Below are 19331 nucleotides of genomic sequence, written 5' to 3'. Positions count from 1 at the left end.
TTCTTGTTCTATCAGATATTCATCTGTTCATATATCTCATTGCAGAGAGGAATGCTGAACAGATGTAAGTTGTGCGTTTCTATGGCCCGAGGAACGTTCATTTTTGGCCTCAGAGTCCACACGTCTAATTCATCTGTGGCTCTTAACATTTCATTCTTCCATATCTTTCCATTTATCTTTTACTTCTTTCCAAATTTGGGATGACGGTCTGTGTTTTTTTGGAGCGGGAACTCCAATGCCCTGGTCTTTGTGGGCGAGCACATCTGCACTCGCCTCTGAGCCGACGTGATGGACCAGCCGATCCTTGACGAGGTCAAATCTCGCCGCTCAGAATCGCATCAGATATCAAACGCAACCCAAGGATCTCTGACATTTAATCAGCACTCTCCTCATTTTATCACCACAGTGCAGATCGAGACAGAGATGTCCTCTTTTTTTTTTGTTCTCATTTGTGAATTCACCCAGTAAAGGAGTTCACTGGAGATAATTGCCCATGTGCTTTAGTTCTGCAGCTCGGGTACATCAAAGGCCTTTTAAGCCACCAAGCAGATGTGAGGCAATGAGGTTGACCACCGTGTCATTAAACCCTCCTCCGTGGTTGTTGACAAGGGCCCGTGCCTCTTGAGACACAGCTACAGCACATCAAATCTCTCCACTCACACACACCATATCCTATCTTTATTGTGGTCAGCAGTTGTGATTTATACAGATGTGATTTGTTTCTTTTTACACAAACCCCGAACAGTGCACACGCTGGACCTGCTCCCGCGCTGGCGTGAATGTGCTCACCACATCGTCAGCGCTTGTTGTTGTTCTGCGTGGAGGACGGGATCCAAGGGGGATTTAGGGCTTGGAGCAGCGGGGGTTGAGAAGACAGTGTGGCAAGGCGGTGTTTTTTTGTCAAATTTGTCCCTTCAAGTGATACGAATGTGGACTTAAACACTGACATTAAATGATTTATTAGTGACGGAGACTTCAGGAACATTAATGACGGGGTCCTTGAGTTCGCCTGGGAGCCAGTAATGTAGAGGGAGACGGGAGTAGAAAGGGCTCGTAGGAATCCCCAGTGAACTCGTCTCCCCTGCCACCATCGCCGCCACCCCAACCCGATCCCACCCCCACCCCCACATACCCTTTGGCCTTCACCCAGTCTCTAATGCGATTAGTATGGGACTATAGGAGCAGGGAGACGGCTGCGCTGGCATGGGAGCGAGGTGTTGCTGGGCTCAGAGGCATAGGTGGGGATGGGGGCGGGGGGGTAATGCATTGGGGTTGGCACTCTCATGAAGTACACTCACACACACAATGTGTGAGATGCAAGCACCAAGGAGTGTTGGCAGCCCAACATGGGCAGCTGGGGGGCCTAGATGGGATAGGATTGGGGGGGTCGGTGGTCGGGGGGGTGGGGGCAGGGGCAGTGTGTGTCAAACTGGCACAACTAAGAGGAGAGAACGGGCTTCTAATACAAATCAAGGACATTTAGTAATGGATGTACGTCTGACAGAGAGGGCTTTGTGTTGGGTGATCTGGCTCAACCAACCGCTCCCCTCTCACGCCTCACACATGCAGTCTAGACCGTCGTGAGGGCTGGGCTTTGCTTAAATATACTAGAGTGTAGCTGCCACTACTGTTGACCAATGAAATGCTTTCTATCACAGTGACTGCATTTTATTTGTTAGATGATTGATTTAGTTTAGAATCAGTTTCATAGTGAAGATTGTGAATTGAGGCTTTACTTGAAAATCCTAAATCACATCACAATTGTAATTTCCACAAATCTTTCAGTCCGAGAGTTGATGTAAACCTACTAAAGTTTATTTTCTTAAATGTGATGTTTAATTTAGTATCCATTATTTCATGTCAAACCATATGGGTTATGGTTTTAAAGGCAAAAGTAAGTGTTGTTCTTTTGTAAATGAAGAAAACACTATGTTAAAGTCTTAGGCCACAATTAGATTTGACACCACATTGACATCCATTCAGTTGGACAGCCTAAACAAAGCACAGTTTACCCCGAAACTTAGTTCCTCCGAAATTAGGTCCTGCCTCATTAGGACCAGGTTTTGGTCTCCATGAGGACCACACATCCTGTCAATGTTAGTGTTTATGGCAGAAAAAATCCGCTCTTAGAAACCAGTTGTGTCACAAACAGCTTTACTATCTGAACGTACAGGTGAGCACACGTTAACGCAGCTGAATCGAGACATTCAGTGAACTCCTTCTTTTTACTGGCCACATAGAAGCACTTTTAAAATGTCACATTTGCATTTACCTCGTCGTTCTCTCCAGTGTTTAAGTCTGAATGTTGCTGACATATATGATGTAGTCTCTGAGTGTTCACATATGAGCGCACGTGTGCGTAAAGGTCCGCTGTAAAGCTGTATGGATTTACTGGAGTGGTCGTAAAACATTATGAGCAACGCGCCATTAATGTGAAATCTGCTTTTTGTTTGAAACGGCGGCATTCCTTTCATGTACAACATTTTAAAAGCAGGTTTGAAGTGTTATCGTTTCCAGTTGTGACGCAATGTTCCTGCTATCACGCATTAATGACCTCATACATCACCTCCATCTATAACAACGCTCTCCACCTCTACCCGTCTCTCTGTGTTTTACTCTAACGCCAGCGTCTCTGTTCGTAGGGAGCCCCCGTGCGTCTGCCTCGGCCCTGCACTTCCCGTCTCCCTCCATCATCCAGCAGTCTAGCCCCTACTTCACCCACCCAACCATCCGCTACCACCACCACCCTGGACAGGACCCCCTGAAGGAATTTGTGCAGTTTGTCTGTGCTGATGGCTCGGGGCAGGCCGCTGGACAGGTAAGGCTCGCCACCAGGGAGGAGGAGGAGGAGGAGGAGCATCAGTTACAGCTTTGCGTAACAATGTGTCATTTATATAGAGAGTGTCAGCTGTGAGTGACTTGGAACGGTTCAATGCCGCGTTCCCGTGTCCAATATCACAACCTTCAATATAGAGCTGAAACAATTAATCGATGAATCGATTATTAATCGATTACTAAATTAATGGTCAACTATTTTGATAATTGATTAATGGGTTTTTTCCATGATTAAAACAAGATTTTCGATAGTTTAAGCTTCTTAAATGTGAGTATTTTCTTCATTTCTTTGCTAACAAAGAAATCATTTGGTTTGTTGACAAAACAAGACATTTGAGAACATCATCACTTCCAGGTTTGACAAACATCGATCAACATTTTTTAAGGTTATCTGATATTTTATGGACCAAACGATTCATCGATTCATCGAGAAAAGAATCAACAGATTAATCGATTATGAAAATAATCGTTAGTTGCAGCTCTACTTCAATATCTACCGGTGTCAGTATCAGTCCGGTGCGGTTGTTTTTACATTTTCTGAACTACTAACACATTTGTGTTGTTGCATTTTCACAGTTCTCCAAATTCTGTGTAACATATAGTGCTCCTTGTAAAGTAGAAAAAGTGAGTGTAACCAGCGTCATACTGATACTGATACTGAGTATTGTATCGGCTCATTCTTAGTTGTGACAGTGTAACAGCATATGAAGCTTATGAAAGGCATATGGAAAGTTTATGAAACACACAAACCACTTACAAAGAAACAAGTATAGTAAATACCTATATATCTATTACAGTTCATGGAAATCTAAACAATTTCTAGATCTATTGTAGTGTTTTTACACATTCATGATAGAGAAATACACAACACAACCCAAGGGAAGACACCAGGCGTTTGTTGCTACAGATCTGTGTATCGTCTTGTCTATGTCATTTTGCTGTGTGCTGTTTCAGACCCTGTCGTCCCCCCCCCTTCCTTCCCCCTTTATCTTTTTTTCTTTTTGCTCCACCCAACCCCTCAGAAGTGACAACCATAAGCACGAGGGCGAATCAGTCACGGCACACTTCCGTCCAGCATCCCTGTCCCGTGTTGTGTCATCGTTTCTGTCCCCCATCTCTAGTTGTTATGATTTTAGTTTGGAGTTTGGTGCTGGTATCGTTGGTTGGTGTTGTGATTGTGTAGACGAGTCTTCTCCCATGGTTTTGATTTCTTGCCATCTTCAGGACAAACCCAGTCAATAATTTGCTCACTCCTCTCCTCCACACCTCCTCCACCCACCACGGACCATCCTCCTGGAACCTGTCACTTCCAGCTCCCACTCCTATCAGTCCCTGTGGTGATTATTATTTTTCACACCTCCATGAAAGATGCCGTCCACATATATCATCCCTTTGGTTGTTGTTTCCCACCACCTCCTCTCCTTCCTTCCACCATTGCCTCCTCCCCCTTCCGTCATGGATATTTTTTTGGACTCGGCTTCCCCAGCTACGTCCTCCTTATTTTTTCATTCCGTGTCTGCGGATTGTCGCATGTCGCCCTCCTGACCCTATTTGTATTGTCTGCAGCCAAACGGGAGCGGCCAGAGCAAAATGCCAGGCTCCTTCTTGCTGCCTCCACCTCCCCCAGTGGCCCGCCCAGTGCCCCTCCCCATGCCCGACTCTAAACCCAACAGCACGCCCCCTGACGGCGGACTCTCCTCGCCCGCATCTCCGTGTAAGTGACCCCGCAGAGACTGTTCTCACAACCAAACCAACAACTAAAAATTTGAACACCCCTACTCTCTCCAGAGAAAAGACCCCCCGTGTTCGTCCTCCAACTTCGTGCCATCATTGTTCCTGTGTTTCCAACGTCCCGCCTTCCTTAACCAATGGAAGGCAGCACAGAACATACAGTGGAGTGTCAGTAGAGTAGACCAAGGGTTTGGCGAGAAACACCTTTCAGAATGGACCGCTGTGGTGCTGATCAGGGTTCTGTATTAGGCCCCCTCAGTCTCTGCCTTGTCTGGAGTGGAAGTCGTGTCACTGCCCCAGTTCTTCTCCCTCTAAATCCTCCGCTCTTCTCCTTTACTGCCGGACTCATCAGCACCTCTTGCTGAGAAACTTGAAAAGACTCGACGCTTTCTTGTGACGGGCACAAATTTAGGGCAGTTAATTTACATGGACTCCAAAACATCCCAGTAAAAAAAAAAATGAAAACATTGGTGAAATCAGTTTTAGCGAGACGTGTTTTTGGTTTGGCTGACTTGAGCTTCTTGGTGATAATTTTTTGGTTTGTTTAGCAGAAGTGTGTATGTGAGGTGTAGGAGTGTCGTCAGTCCTTCTAACAACATTACTGTGATTAAAGGGGCACTGGATGGAGCACTTTGTTTTTTTTTTGTTTTGTTTTTAGCTTTCCTTCAAGTTTAGTGTTTTCGTTTGACCCCCCAGTCAGCGTCTCAGAGTCTTTTATGTCTTATGTATGTTATTTCAGTCCTTAGAAACACACATACAGTTGCCAACTTCCTGTCTCTCCTTCCTCTTCTTGTCCTTTCTCTCTTCCACACAAACTCACTCACATATGCATAAGTCTTCACACTGCGTCCTGAATCCCTCAGTGAGTTTCACAGTCTGGAGTCCGTAGGGTTCCTCAAACTGCCCTAAATTTGTCAGAGACTTTGATGCCAGTGGGTTTGAAATGTCCCCGGCTGATTCCCAATGTCAAGATTCTGGTGTGCTCAATCACAGCCGGCTGAGTGCGTCAACGAGACTCGATCCTCTGGGAGACCTAAGTTTGCTTACCATGTTTTGGCAGAACTACTCTGTTCTGGAGTTTTGATGACCCAAATTGTATATTTATTCACTTTTTAAACATAGTAATCTACAACTGTAGACCATTGCATGTTAAAGCAACACTATAACATGTCGGGGAAACAGAGTCTGATGAGCAGATTGATACCAGTCTTCTGTCGTCTCGGTAAACACAAAGCTGCAGTCAGCAGCTCTTTTGCTAAACTGAGGATAAAGACTGAATACGGGGGGGAATACTGTAGCGCGCGTGGCTGTATCCAAAGATAACACATTTGTCCCAGTGTGTCTTTCTAGTCCTTGAAGATTGTTCAGGAATTTTGCAGCAGTGATTGTCTCCTCGTGTGCTGATGTCTGTTTTGCTCTTGTGTGTCTGTAGCATACTCCACGCCAGGCGCCACAGCTCCCAACAGGTTTGTCGGCATCGGATCACGGGACAACAACTTTCTGAACATCCCGCAGCAGACACAGGTAGGAGTCTGGGTCGACACACTGGCCCGTTTGAAAAAGACTGGGTTTCCATCACCTCCTCTCTCACCTCCACCACCAACATGCACATTTTATACATGTCTGTGTTACAGTACGTGTGTGTTTACCGTTTTTATTTGGCACATATGGAGTCTACCCTTCAGGCTGCACTCTCCCCACCTCTCATTTTAGTTTCTCCTCCTCCCTCCCTCCATCTGATTCCTTCTGCCTCTGTGCTTTACTTTCTCCTTCTTCCACCTCCGTCATTCCTCCTCTCCGCTGCTCTGTGCCTTGTTCATATGCCTCCTCCATTACCACCAGTACTTTTCTCATTAGTGTCCAACCACACCCGCCTGGAGCCAGCTCAGCTCCGCTCAGCTCTGCTCCTCGACACATGGAAACCATCTAATACTGCTCTGCTGATCCCCTCCCTCGTTTCTCTGTCCTCCGTTCTCTCACTTGTCCTCCCTTTCCATTTCCCCCCCACTCCTGATCCTCATTATATTCTTTATTCCCTATAACCTACCAACTTTTTTTTAGTATATGCAAAAAAAAAGAAAAGAAAATGATGTGGAAACCTATGTTGCATGTGATTATTAAACACATTATCACAGAATTATGCCATTGATCTCGTCCGGAGAGGTTTTCCACACGATTCCTGAACCGGGAAGCGGAGATTTGCTCCCATTGGTCACATTAGAATTATAGTGGCTTTGGGCAGTGTTTTAGAATAATTAAAGTGAATTTGAATCAATGTTTCCTACATCCCAAAAGTGTTGAATGTGGCTGATGTCAAGGCTCGGTGCAGAACTTTCACAGTAAAGTGAAGAAATCATTTCTTTTAGGACTTTTTGGCCTTTTTTTGGACTGGAAAACTGTTACGTTGAAACAGGAAACGATCGCTTTTAAACAGTTGAGTGGACACCATTATCTAAAACATCAGCACATACGGCAACATTAAGTTTTAGCCGCGTTGGAACTGAATGAATCCACACAGACCCGTATAAAAGCCTATGAACACGGGTATCTACATACTTTCTTAGCATGTGCTTCATATGCTTTTCTTAAAAAGCTCATTGATGTCCAGGACTCAGTGGGACATAATGTCTGACGTGTGGTTTTAGCACTAATTGTTTGCATGTGCTCGTCAGAGTACGACACTAAAGATTAATGATCCACTAAAGAAAAAGAAAAGATGGATTACTCAACAAAGCCCATGTCAGGAGTGAGTGCGCGCGCCGCGACTGCGGGACAGGACGCGCGACCGCTCGTCCCGACATCAGTGGGCTCCGTGTGCCCTCCGGTGGTAAATGCTTGCTCCTGCATCCAGAGGCAACAGGAAACAAGATAAATGGAGGGAACGGAGCGTCAGCGTTTCGGACCTTATAGCAGTCATGTCCCGGCAGTCTGGTTACCCCTGGCAACCAGACATGATGTCATAGCCGGTTGATCTTGAATTTGAGAAGGGGTTTGCTCGAGAGGGGGTGAGGGTGGAGGGAAGGAATGAAAAGAGGCTGATCACTGTCTGCTGCCAAGGGTTTAGTGGGAGTGTTCACAGGAGATAGATGGATTGTTTGTAAGAGCGTACACAGAAGAAGAGAGACGGAGAGTAACTAAGAAGGGAGAAGTTACAATGCCCTCAGCCTGCTGGGACAGTGCCCAGGGGAGTAGGGTAGCTGAGAAGGGCAGCAGGCAGAGGGGGGAGGAGGGTTAGGGGGATTCATGTGACCTGTTAAAGTCAAACAAAACAAAAGGCTGCTTCCCCCGGAGGCTCAGAGTAGTTTCCAAGGCTTGACTTGTAGAATGTTGGCACATGAGCCCTGCAGTGCCAGATCCTGCAGGCCAAGCAGGGCGGCCAACAACAGCGACGGTGACCCAGTCATGCACCCGGCTCACGCTGAGAGGGAGAAACCCAACATGGAGATGGCACAAGTGATGAAGACAGGCCAGACTGCTCTCTCCCTGCTGCTGCTGCTGCTGCTGCTGCTGCTGCTGCTGCTGCTGCTGCTGCTGCTGCTGCTGCTGTCTCTCTATCAGCCTGGCCATTCTCCTATGACCCCTCTGACGGCTGCTCACAGGATATTTTCTCCATTTATTGTCTATAAATACTAGTAATGATTGTGTGTGAAAATCCCAGCAGATCAGTTATTTAAAGTCACTTAAATCACATTTCCTCCTGACTCAGAAGCTCAATTTGAACTTCACCAAGTCTACATTGGCTGATTAGTTATTTAAACAGGTGTAACTAATGAAGTGTCATGGTGAGTATAGTTCTTTGAAATGACTAATATTTCATATTTCCTTTATGGATTATTTTGTGTATTCTTTTTCTTGATTAATCTGTTCAAATCAAAACCGACCAAAAACAAAGATATTCAGTTTGTTGTCACAGAGGAGCAAAGAAATAAAGCTAAAATCACACCTTTTTTTTATTACTAAACTGAATTAACTGAATGCCAAACTTGTTGGCCATAGTAATTAATTAATAATTGATGAATCATTGCAGCCCTAGTTATTTATTTTTCAGTGATTCCCAAGAGGATGACTCCCCCTGGCCTCTATGAACCCTGGAACATGAATCTAATATCGCCATGGTCTTTAATATTTGTCCTCAGAATTAACTGCTGACATTTGGTGAATATACTCAAGAAGATAAACTCTGCTTTGACTACTTTTCATTTTCTAGTAGCATCAGTGGGTCAGAATAGTAGGTAATGGTACATTAGAGACATTTCAGCATGTTGACATTAGTATTTAGGCCAAAGAAGCACTTTGCCAATGCACAGCCTAACAGAACTGCTAGTGTCGCTGTGCACTGTTTGTTTAGCTTGTTTAAACTTAGTTTGCCGAGAGAGAAATGATGTTTTTTCCAGTCAGTCAGTCAGTCAGTGTGGTGAAGCAGATTGCTCCGTGAATGTTATCGTACCCTTCAGTCAGGGGTACGCGTTTGAAAAACGGGAACAATGCTCTTCTTGAAGATGTGCGTCCTGAGAGTCAGAAATCTCCAGCAGCGTCTGCTTTGATTTGTGTAATCTGGGGGATGTTGAGTAATCTGTTCAGGGGCCGTTCACAGGAAGCACCTAAAAACACATGAATGACGCTTAGAAGACGTGTTTTCTACCAAGGTGTGAGTGCATCATCAGCACCGCAGTAATACATGGATCTGTGTGGAGCTTCATCTGATTCAGGAGCTTCTTAGTAGGAAATTCCAAAATGTGGACGTCTGATGCTGCATGTGAACGGCGCCTAATTCATCCAAGAGTTGTTCCAGGCTTTGTTGCAGCCTGTTGAGTTATATCCAACTGTTATCAATTATACTTACTAAATCTTGACCTCTCTCTCCTTCTCTTTCAGTCTTGGTTCCTCTGACAAGATCTGTGTGCAAACCAGCAACTAGAATTCTTTCTTTACAATTGGAAATGGCAAACAGAGAAACAACCCGCAGGACGATAACTGTCCTCCAAACCGACCCACCGACCGATCCTGACCGTATCGCTCACCTGATACAAAATAGAACCAAGCAACACAGGCAATCGCAGCAGACACTTTTAGAGGAACTCTGGACTCATTGACCCAATCAGAGAGAGGACCTGTTTTAAGCAAAGATGGATGAACGGATGGACAAGGGGATGCCAGAATAGAGGAAGGAGTAAAGGGACAAACGGTAACCAGCAGGCGTCTCTCCTGAAAAAAAAAAGAAAACCAGCACAACACGGCAGCAAACGCAAGGAGGAACGTGAGCGCGAGGACGCATCGTGTAACGAACGGCGAAAACACAAAAACGAAAATCAACTTTAAAAATGAAAACATGAATCCACAGCCCGGCCAAGACACAATTAGGTTTCCGATGCAAGCTGCAGTCCATGCTCCTGTTACGTCTGTCATCGCCCCCGAAACAGAATCAGATTGTCTTTCTCTCGCCGTCTCTCTCTGAGCGACCATTGATTTACCTTTACTACTAACTAGAGAGAGAGAGAGAGACCATGCCAAAACATTTCTTGATCGAAGGTTGCACTACAAGACGAATCAATTAACACTAAACGATGTGCACTATTTACCCACAAGGCACGAGCGGTAAACCAGACTTTACCTGTCAAGTTCTAGAGAGGGAAAGAAAAAAAAGAAAAAAGAAAAAAGGTCAAGGTATAAAATGCCTTCTTGTGTCCTCGACCCCCATCTTTCAGTTTGACAAATCATTGGCCTCCGCTCACGCTCGCATTTCCCCGTACAACACACACACACACACACACACACACATCTGTGCCATGACCACAGCATATGTACACACACACACACACACACATTTGCCCAGTCACACCTTTTAGAGTGTAGTATTTGTAGGTGGTGGTGTTGTGTTACCATATTTTCTTTGTACATGCAAATAAGTAAAGTAAAGTCTCTCTAAATTAGTCCAAACCAAGACCACACACTGAACCCGGTGTGTGTCCATCATCACTGACAGTTTTCATGACCATAGACAGCAGCTATTGATTGATTCCCCTTTTTTTTTGCCCTCTTGTAATGTAGATGAATGATTTTTGTTCTCTTTGTGTGTGTTCTCTTATTTTGACTTTTATTCCGTTTGGATTTGTACTATTTTATAACTGTTTTATATTTGAATGACAGCACCTTACAGAGAAACACAGTAAGGAGTGGGATGTCAGGGGTGGTTACGCTTCCCCGCATCAAATAGCAGCTGCAAACACCGAAAGCAAAGGGGCAAATACAGAGAAGATTGTGTCGATAGAGTAAATATGAAGCTACTTAACCCAGTTTTTTAAGCGAATTTGAGTTAACTTTCCAGACGCCACAACACTGCTGTTGTTAGTTTTATCAAAAAATAACTTGATAAATTGTCGCGGCTGCAGTTGTTTACTTTTTTTTTCACCACATAAACAGCACAAATTTTTTTACCAACGTTCTCATTGAACAGAAGAAAGGAAAAGCCGCCTCCCCCGTGTTTCCTGTAGCTTTTTGCTAGGCTAAGCTAAGTGTAGCTAGCGTCAGTCTTGTCTCGTGACAAAGTGTCAAACTTTGAACTTTCAACCGTGGTTTTCATTTGGTTCTCAGTCGCAGACGAAGCCATCGGCCACATGTTGCACTGCAGGAGCAAACAATGCAGGGCTTTGACAATCACAGGAAGCTAATCACAACCACAGAGGGTCCGCCAAGAGCTGGACATTGGCCTAGTGGACTATTTGAACCCGGTACAGCTGCTGATCGGTGGTGGTGATGGTGGTGACGGGGTTATTTGAGCGAAAGAAGCAGAAACAAAAGGATGGAAGGTTGCTGAAGACGGGACCCAGAGTAAAAGAGAGCGCACGTCGCTCTCCTTTCTGTCTCCCGAAGGTTTACCCTGTTGTTTACACTCCCAGACGGGCCGCCGCTCCAAGAGCACAGCGCGCCACACTGTGGAGCAAAATGAATATGTGACATATCTGGCTGTTTTTCAGAGAGGACGATCACACACGTGTGCCCGGTTTTAGGTTTTAGTTTAGTTTTTGTTAGGTGCACAGGGTCAGGTAAAGGATATGGGTTGCTATGGTAATTCCTCCCCCCACCCCCATGCCCCCCTACACACACACACCAGCACTCCTGCTATTGTGAATGGACGAGCCCTTATAGATCAAAAGTGCACTAAAACAATCATGCCAGCCAAACCTTGTGATGATTTCTTTTTTTTGTTTTTTGTTCCTGAGAATTAGAGTAGATCAACCACCACTTTAGTATTTCAAGTCAGTGGATGTTCTGACGTCGCAGAGCACTCGCAGAGCAATCGCCCGCTTCTCTCCAACAACAATCACAACACAAACACGTCCCCAGTTTGCCCAAGTGAATTCAAAGGGAAAGTCTTGAATCGAGACAATCTGAGGAGGCCTTTTTTTAATGCTTTGAATCATTCGCCCCCCCCAAAACGCGTTCGAACCCACTTTTTATTTAAATTCACCTCACCCACCCAACCTCACAAAATAACTGGACTGCCTGGCCATGTTCTTCACTGCAGGGAAAACACAACACAGTTGGCCCACAGCTGGCGACCATCTCATCATCTTGTAGAGAGACCTAGCTCCGCTGAGTGAGACGTAAACGATGGCTAAGGTGATTTCTTTTCTAATCTATGGAAGTGCCTCTGTATTCCCATTATGCAATTTGTCAAACATGAATTCAGGTTCTTTTTCTCACATATAAGCTATAGTGAAAGGTGGAAAAATTTATGTCAGGAGAGGAGAAAAAAAACAGCGACAGCTCACTAGATAATCGCAAGCATCTTTATATATAATACACATATATATTTATAGATATATACATTTTTTTATTTGCAAGATAAGCTCTGTGGCAGTCTAGTTATTTTTTGAAGCATGGCGTTCATCGCACAGTCATAGGATGCATCTCAGAAAACTGCTGATTTGAGCTAAAGCACCAGTCTCTACATCCACACTCGCGTGAAATGATGTTTTTAAAGAAAAAGACAAAAAAAAAAGAAGAGGAAATCCACTGCAAACACAACACACACACACACACACACACACACACACGAAAAAGGTCAGATTAGGTTTTGTTGTTTTCTTTCTTGTTTTGATGGGAAGTATTGTTCTTGAAACTAAATGATGTATGTTGATTGAGCCATGTGCAATGCCTTGGTAGAGGAATTGTTTTTGTTTGTTTGTCAGCGATTGTTTGAGGGTGTCACACAAAAAAGAGGGAAAACCCTCCGCGTCTTTTTTTTCTGTTTGTTTTTCTAAGTCCACGTGCTCTGGGACTCTAAACACACGAGCGCCCACAAACAAATCCCAGTCTTTAGGAACTTAGTGAGTTTGGGACGAAAAACAAAAAAAAACAAAACTCTTTTTATTTCCCTTTTTTTTTGTTTGTTTTTTTTTTGTTGTTTTTATCGCTTTTTTCAAGAAAAAAAAAAAGATTAGTTTCCTCGTGATTTGCTTTGAAAACGTTTGGAGGGCTGAAGGAACAATTTTGCAACTCATAAAATATATATCACTATGAAAACTGGTGCTTTCGTAAAGAATAAAGTACATTCAGTCTCTATTATACATAAATAATAATAGCGAAAATAAGTGTTATCATAAAAAGCAAATTTTAGGAAGACATGCATTATTCTATTTCTCTTTTTGTATTTACCGAGGGGGGAGGGGTTCATTGTATGCAAAGGTTGTTGTGACAAAAGGCATTTTTCCATCCCAACCTTTCCACCACAGCACAGGACGCGCTGTCGAGGGGAGAGAGAGCTCATTCAGACGCTTCTTTGAATCCACACTTGATCGTCCTGATGTGGGACAAAGACAAGATCTTCCCCATGATTGGGAGATGCCCCTCCCCTCCCTCCCCTCCACCCCGTCCCCCCCTCTCTCTTTTTAAAAGAAAATCACAAAACAAAAACATCTGGTCTGGAGAGAGATTTCTTTCTGGTTGGTTCAGCGAGAGGGACGTTAGCGACCTCTGAGTGATGCTGTCGTCAGTTTCCCTCCCCACTGTAAATGACTATAAATACGTGTTTGGTGATGTAGTGTGATAGACTCAGAGCATCTTAAAGGTTGTCCCTAAAAAAAGTGCCTTTTGTTCACAGATTCCATCTTGTAAAATCCTGAGTGCCCATCTCAAAAAGAAAAAGAAAAAGTCCCCTCCTTCATTCTCCTGTATCTCTCTCTCTCTCTTCCTCTTCTTCTTCTTCTTCGAGCTTTTTAAAGCAGTATACATAGTACTAAAGGAAATTGGTGTGATTAGTTTCTCTTTTTATTGTTGAATAATTAAGAAAAGTTGAAAAAAAGACCAAAAAAAAAAAAGATATTTTCTGTCTTGCTTCTCTTCCTCTTCCTGTATCTCGTCTTCTGTCTATCTTGGACACTGGAGTAGTCTGTAGCTGCGTAAACTTCTCCTTCCTTCCTACCTTCCTTCCCTCCCTCCTTCTCTCCTTTCCTCTGAACGGCGGGGTTTAAAAAACAAAAAAAGAAAGAAAAAAAAAAAGAACTACGCAAAGATTTTTTTTTGTTTTGTTGTCTGAGCAGAATGCAGTTAGCTCACATGTTATTCTTGTCTGTACGCTTCACATTGTATTACCATACCCATCTTCTTCAGCTTCTCCATTCAACAGCTAATGTAAGTGAACAAGTTACACCACGGGGCTCTGGGCTGTGCTGAGGACACAGGCTGCGTCCGGGATAATAGTTTCCCCCTGGGAGCGGAGCTCGGCGGACAAAAGTTCCCGGGTGGAGGGACGCCGCGGAAACACTCACGGGGACGTTTTTGGCGGGGTTTTTATTTTGGACTGCGGCGAGGGAGTTGACCGGTTACGACTGCTCGATTAAAAGCAGCTTTTCTTTGTAATCCTCTTTGTTTCTGACTATTTATATATATTTTTTTTTTGTTATGAATAATAATTGAATTTGGATTTAATTTTTGTCGTCGTCACCACAGTACGTACATCGAGACCTTCAATTCTATGATGATGCACCTTGTCTCGTGGGTTGAATGAGACCAGATATTTAAAATTTCAACAACAACAACAACAACACACACAAAAAAAAAGGGAAAAATGAAAGTTAAAAATAACTGGAAGCACCTTATTAAGCGGAGCGGTTCTGTCGCACAGAGACTGAGAGACTCACATTTAGAAAACGTCGCCACCAAACGTCGTCCGTAGATATCGTTCCAAAAAACTTTCAAACTAGACTTTGGTGAATTTAAAAAAAATATTTTATATATCTTTAAATATATATATATATATATATATATATATATATATGCAAGTTTGAACTTTTGAACAGCAGTATTAATCAGCCAAGCCTTGACAAGTGAACGCACCACACATGAGAAGCCATATCAGAGAGGAGCACAGAGTGTGTGTGTGTGTGTGTGTGTGTGGGTCCAGTCCGACCGTGGGTCCGAACCGTCCGCTCTCTCTCTCTCTCTCTTTAGAACCCTTTATTTGTTTTGAAGATGTTTTTGTAGGAACGCCGGGCCGTGTTTACTCCTGTGTGTGTGTGTGTTTGTTTGTGTGTGTGTGTGTGTGTGTGTAGACTGAGGCTCCTGGTCAACCCGTCGTCCTCACCTCTGACCTGTAAACCCCTCCCCCTCCTCCTCCTCCTCCTCCCCCCGCAGAGCAGCATCCCATCCTCAGCCACACCTCCCAGAGCCCATGGTGAAATGCATGTGTTAATTACAGTTTCTTTTCCATAATAATAATAATAATAAAAAACAGTTTGAGAAGATCAACACCTTTACTTGATTGAATAAAAGGAAGTTCTTGACTGTAACTCTGTCGGCTGTGGTTATTGTTGTTGTCGTCGTCGTCCTGCCTCGCAGCAGGAAGCACGCGGCCCCTGTGACTGATACACGACCGCATGTGACATCACTGGGGTCACCACATGAATCTGAGGGGCCACGACATCAACGGCGACTTAGAAAAAGTGAAGAAAACAAACGTTCACAATAGTTTCCTCTGAAATGTAGCATTAAAGCTGTAGTGTGTAACTTTTATGTCAAACGAGTTCACACAATGTTGATTTTATTTTCATAAATCTGTTCATTATTCTCGCCATTAATCAATGTTGATCAGTGTTTTTCAAACCTGGAAACGATGATGTTTCTCAAATATTCACATTTAAGAAGCTGAAACAATCAGAAAACCTTGTTTAATAATGGGAAAAAAAATAATTAAAAATGATGAATTAATCATCAAAATAGTCGATGATTAATTTAGTAATCGATTAATAATGGAGTCATTGCTACAGTCTATAGTACAGTGAAGTGCCAGCGGACTTTAGGTAAAGGATTTAACCCTGGATCTCTGAAACATGAGCGAGGTATTGAGATACATGAAGTTAGTTAGTTAGTTAGTTAGTTAGTTAGTTAAAAGAATGGTTGGAATATGGACCTAGAGTCGTTCTGGGGGAAGGAAGCAACATGACCGGTGTTTGGGCAACAGAAGTTACACAGTGGTGCTTTAAAGGGGCATTTGGCAGCTAAACGGTTGGTTAAAAACAGCCGAGGCAACATTTTGTTTCATGAAACAGTCGAAGAGTAAAGGAAAAATAATAATAAAAAAAAAAAGAATGTAAGGATATTAAAAATGAATACAGATAAGATGAATCAATTAGTAAATAAAATCAATTAGAATACATTACTCTAGTGGAAGTTGCTCATTCTTAAAAGCTATGGCACAAACACATTTTAGGCTTTTTCTTAGCAGTGTTATTGCAGCATCAATAGTACCTGCATGCAGAGCATAGGTGTAGTACTACAGTATATACAGTATATACAGTACTATAGTATTCTCCCATCATGCAGCAGTCAATATCTTGTTTAGTTTTAGTTTTAGCGTCACTTTAGGGCTCTGTAGCGCCCCCTGAGGTGAAAACAGAGGCAAAAGAAGATACATCTTCTTTTTGACCCTAACTATGACCTCAACTCAACAGGAAGTCGGCCATTTTGAATTTTGGCGTCCATTTTGGCGATTCGCACCCTGCGTAAATGAGCGCGTTTGTCGTGCGTCGATTGTACCGGACGCATCAAGAGTTGTCGAAATGTTTTGCGGATTCAAAAGGGCGTGGCCACACCAGCCATCCGCCAACGTTTTTTTTACCATTCGCCACCAAACAGGAAGTGCCCTGTAACTTCGCCATACGATCACCGAGCGGCTCCAAACTTTTTACGCGACACAAGACGCCGACCCCGAACACGTCTACATACACAAACGTGACCCAACAGGAAGTCGGCCGTTTTAAATTTAGCTGTCATTTTGGCACAAAACAGGAAGTGCCCTTTAACTTTGCCGTACATCGAAAAACATCATACGTGACATAACTGAGCACATCTATGTTTTTATCACTATATTTGGTCATTTTGGAGCCGATTATCAAATAAAAGTGAAGGAAGAAGTGCTGCACTCCCCGACTCGTGTTGGGGACGCCTCACGGGGCCCTACATTAATGTGTTTTAATTTTCTACGCACTCTGGTCAATATTCCTCAGCTCCACTCTGACCACATATGTTGTGATAGACAGTAGAATAGTATTCCCTGATTTTACCACCAGAGGAAGCTTGTGTACGTACAACAGTTTGAGAAACGAGGCTCATTGAAGTGACATGAAACACAAGAGTCTGAGTGACTGCTGATATTTTAATGTAGCAGAGCATAGTCCAAGATCATGGAGATGCTGTAGGACAGACAAGACGCCTTCATACCCACACACTGAGGACACACTCACTGACTGTCCGTGGACCCACAAAGATGAGGTCACGCGCGCGCACACACACACACACACCCAGGCCAACAACAGTAAGCTTCAGAAAACAGTGATTGTAGTGGACATGCAGAAGGACGACAGTGAAAGATAAGACATGCTCCTCACTCAACACTCTGTTCTCATTTGTTTGATTTTACCTCCGTTTGCATAATTTGCCTAAGATGGAGCTGAGGATACAAACCACGGTTTGAATGTGACGTGGAGGCATTTTTTTTAAAAACCGTTTAGAGCCAAATGGAACCGTTGCGTCGTGTGTGTTCGTCACGTCTTTGTTAGTTTGCACCAATTGTTCATTTTTTGGAATTTTAAGTAACTTGAGGACATTTGTTCCAGATGCTTCTGGTTCTGCACAGACCGTGTTTAAAAAAAAAAACGACAAATGGACTTCCAGTTTGGAAGGTGGGTCTAACATGGAGGTGACAGTTCACTGAATGACCACCAGGGGGTGACACTGCTAGTTATATATATATAAATATATATATATAAGGAAATTGAGTCTGCTTCTTTGATTTATCATGTCAGAAATAATGATTGCAATCACTAATTTCAGGTCTTCTCCAACAGAACACGATGTCCATTTTGTAAATTCTGTTCTTATTTAGAGGGAAATAAATAAGACTGGACACCAGTGTGATTGACAGCTGATATCGTCCAGTCGGCGCCTGGTTACAGGCGTGTGAGTGTTTCAATGATTCAAACACTGACATATCTGTTTTTGAAGTACTTTTTATACACGGTGTGTACTCGGTATCCATGTTGCTAATAAGTTATTTACCTCTTCGCGCTGATAATCCACGGTGGTCTTTGTTTACGTTTACCATTAAAGCTGCAGTCAGTGAGATACTGTCCGTTTGTGCCGTAAATCTTTTCCATTATCCTTCAACACTTCATCCAATCAGGAGCCAGAGAAGTGCTCCATGCTCCGCCCTCCTCTTATTCAGAATTGAATCTAAACTTCATTAGAATTTAGATTCAATCAAATCAGAGGGTTGTACAATTCGACCGTCTTCACGGCAGACGTTTGGACGCGCCGTAGATGCGTGTGATCACATTAACGATGGCTGACTTTAATGAAGCGTCCTCGGTGTCGTTACTGTGCTTAAAAACAGCCTCAAAATGTCTGCGGAGACGGCGGCGTTAAGAAATGACCAGAAGAGAGAAAGTCATGCATATATTACGGTACGACAGGTTTCGTTGACGCAGGTAAAGAAATGTGGGCGAACTTAAAGAGCCTCACCTCAGAGCGTCTGCCTTTGGTAAACTGTTTAATGTAATCTCATAACAACGCCTGCACGACCTGAACCGACAAGAAATTAACCAAAAAAAAAGTCTTCTCGTAAAACAGAAGACGGTGGGAAAACAGTAGTGTGGGTATAATGTTGATTTAGTGACCTAAACACGCAGGGCTCCTGTAGGCTGATGCATGTGAAACAAAAACAATAAAAAAAAAAAAAAAAAAGATTCTTATTTGACAGTTTTAGTTTTCCTCCCCACACACACACACACACACACAGACTGACAGCGCCCATCCACATCATGTCAGACACAAACAGAGGGCAGCATAATCAGTGCATCTCTGCCAGTTTCATTCTTGGACGTATGTACGTACATGAGGCTTTACAGAAGAACACGCAAGCAGTTACACACACACACGCACGCACACACACACGCACACACACTGACAACGTTGTCCAGGTGCAGTCAGGAGAATGTGCTTCCATACCATCCACCTACAGCATGAACAAACTCAGAGAATGCAACGGGTTGTTTTTGATTACTTTTTTTCTTTTTCTCAGCTTTTACTGTAACGCATCCATCTGCACGAGAACACACACGTACTCACACTCGCGGACACAAGCGCACGCTCTCGTTGCAAACCCTTTGGCCCGCCCCACCCCTTTTCCCAAAGCTGCGTCTAAAATCAAATTACAGGTCCCCCAGCCCCCAAACAAACCCCACACATTCCATTGGAATTTCACGTGG

At 43.6% G+C, this 19331-nt stretch overlaps 1 protein-coding gene across 1 annotated transcript in view; it reads left to right on the top strand.

The window, feature by feature from the left end:
- Nucleotides 1-10340, top strand: part of LOC122785293 (nuclear factor 1 X-type-like) — a 31517-nt gene extending 21177 nt beyond the window's left edge. Inside the window, exons 9-12 of the mRNA XM_044051027.1 lie at nt 2643-2818; nt 4402-4549; nt 5999-6090; nt 9442-10340. Coding sequence (XP_043906962.1) covers nt 2643-2818; nt 4402-4549; nt 5999-6090; nt 9442-9456 — 431 coding nt within the window. The 3' untranslated portion in view covers nt 9457-10340. The remainder of the gene's footprint in view (nt 1-2642; nt 2819-4401; nt 4550-5998; nt 6091-9441) is intronic.
- Nucleotides 10341-19331: the final 8991 nt, after the last annotated feature.

The sequence above is a fragment of the Solea senegalensis genome, linkage group LG19 (assembly GCF_019176455.1).
Source record: "Solea senegalensis isolate Sse05_10M linkage group LG19, IFAPA_SoseM_1, whole genome shotgun sequence".
Taxonomy (NCBI): domain Eukaryota; kingdom Metazoa; phylum Chordata; class Actinopteri; order Pleuronectiformes; family Soleidae; genus Solea; species Solea senegalensis.
This window is presented reverse-complemented; position numbering and strand designations above follow the sequence as displayed.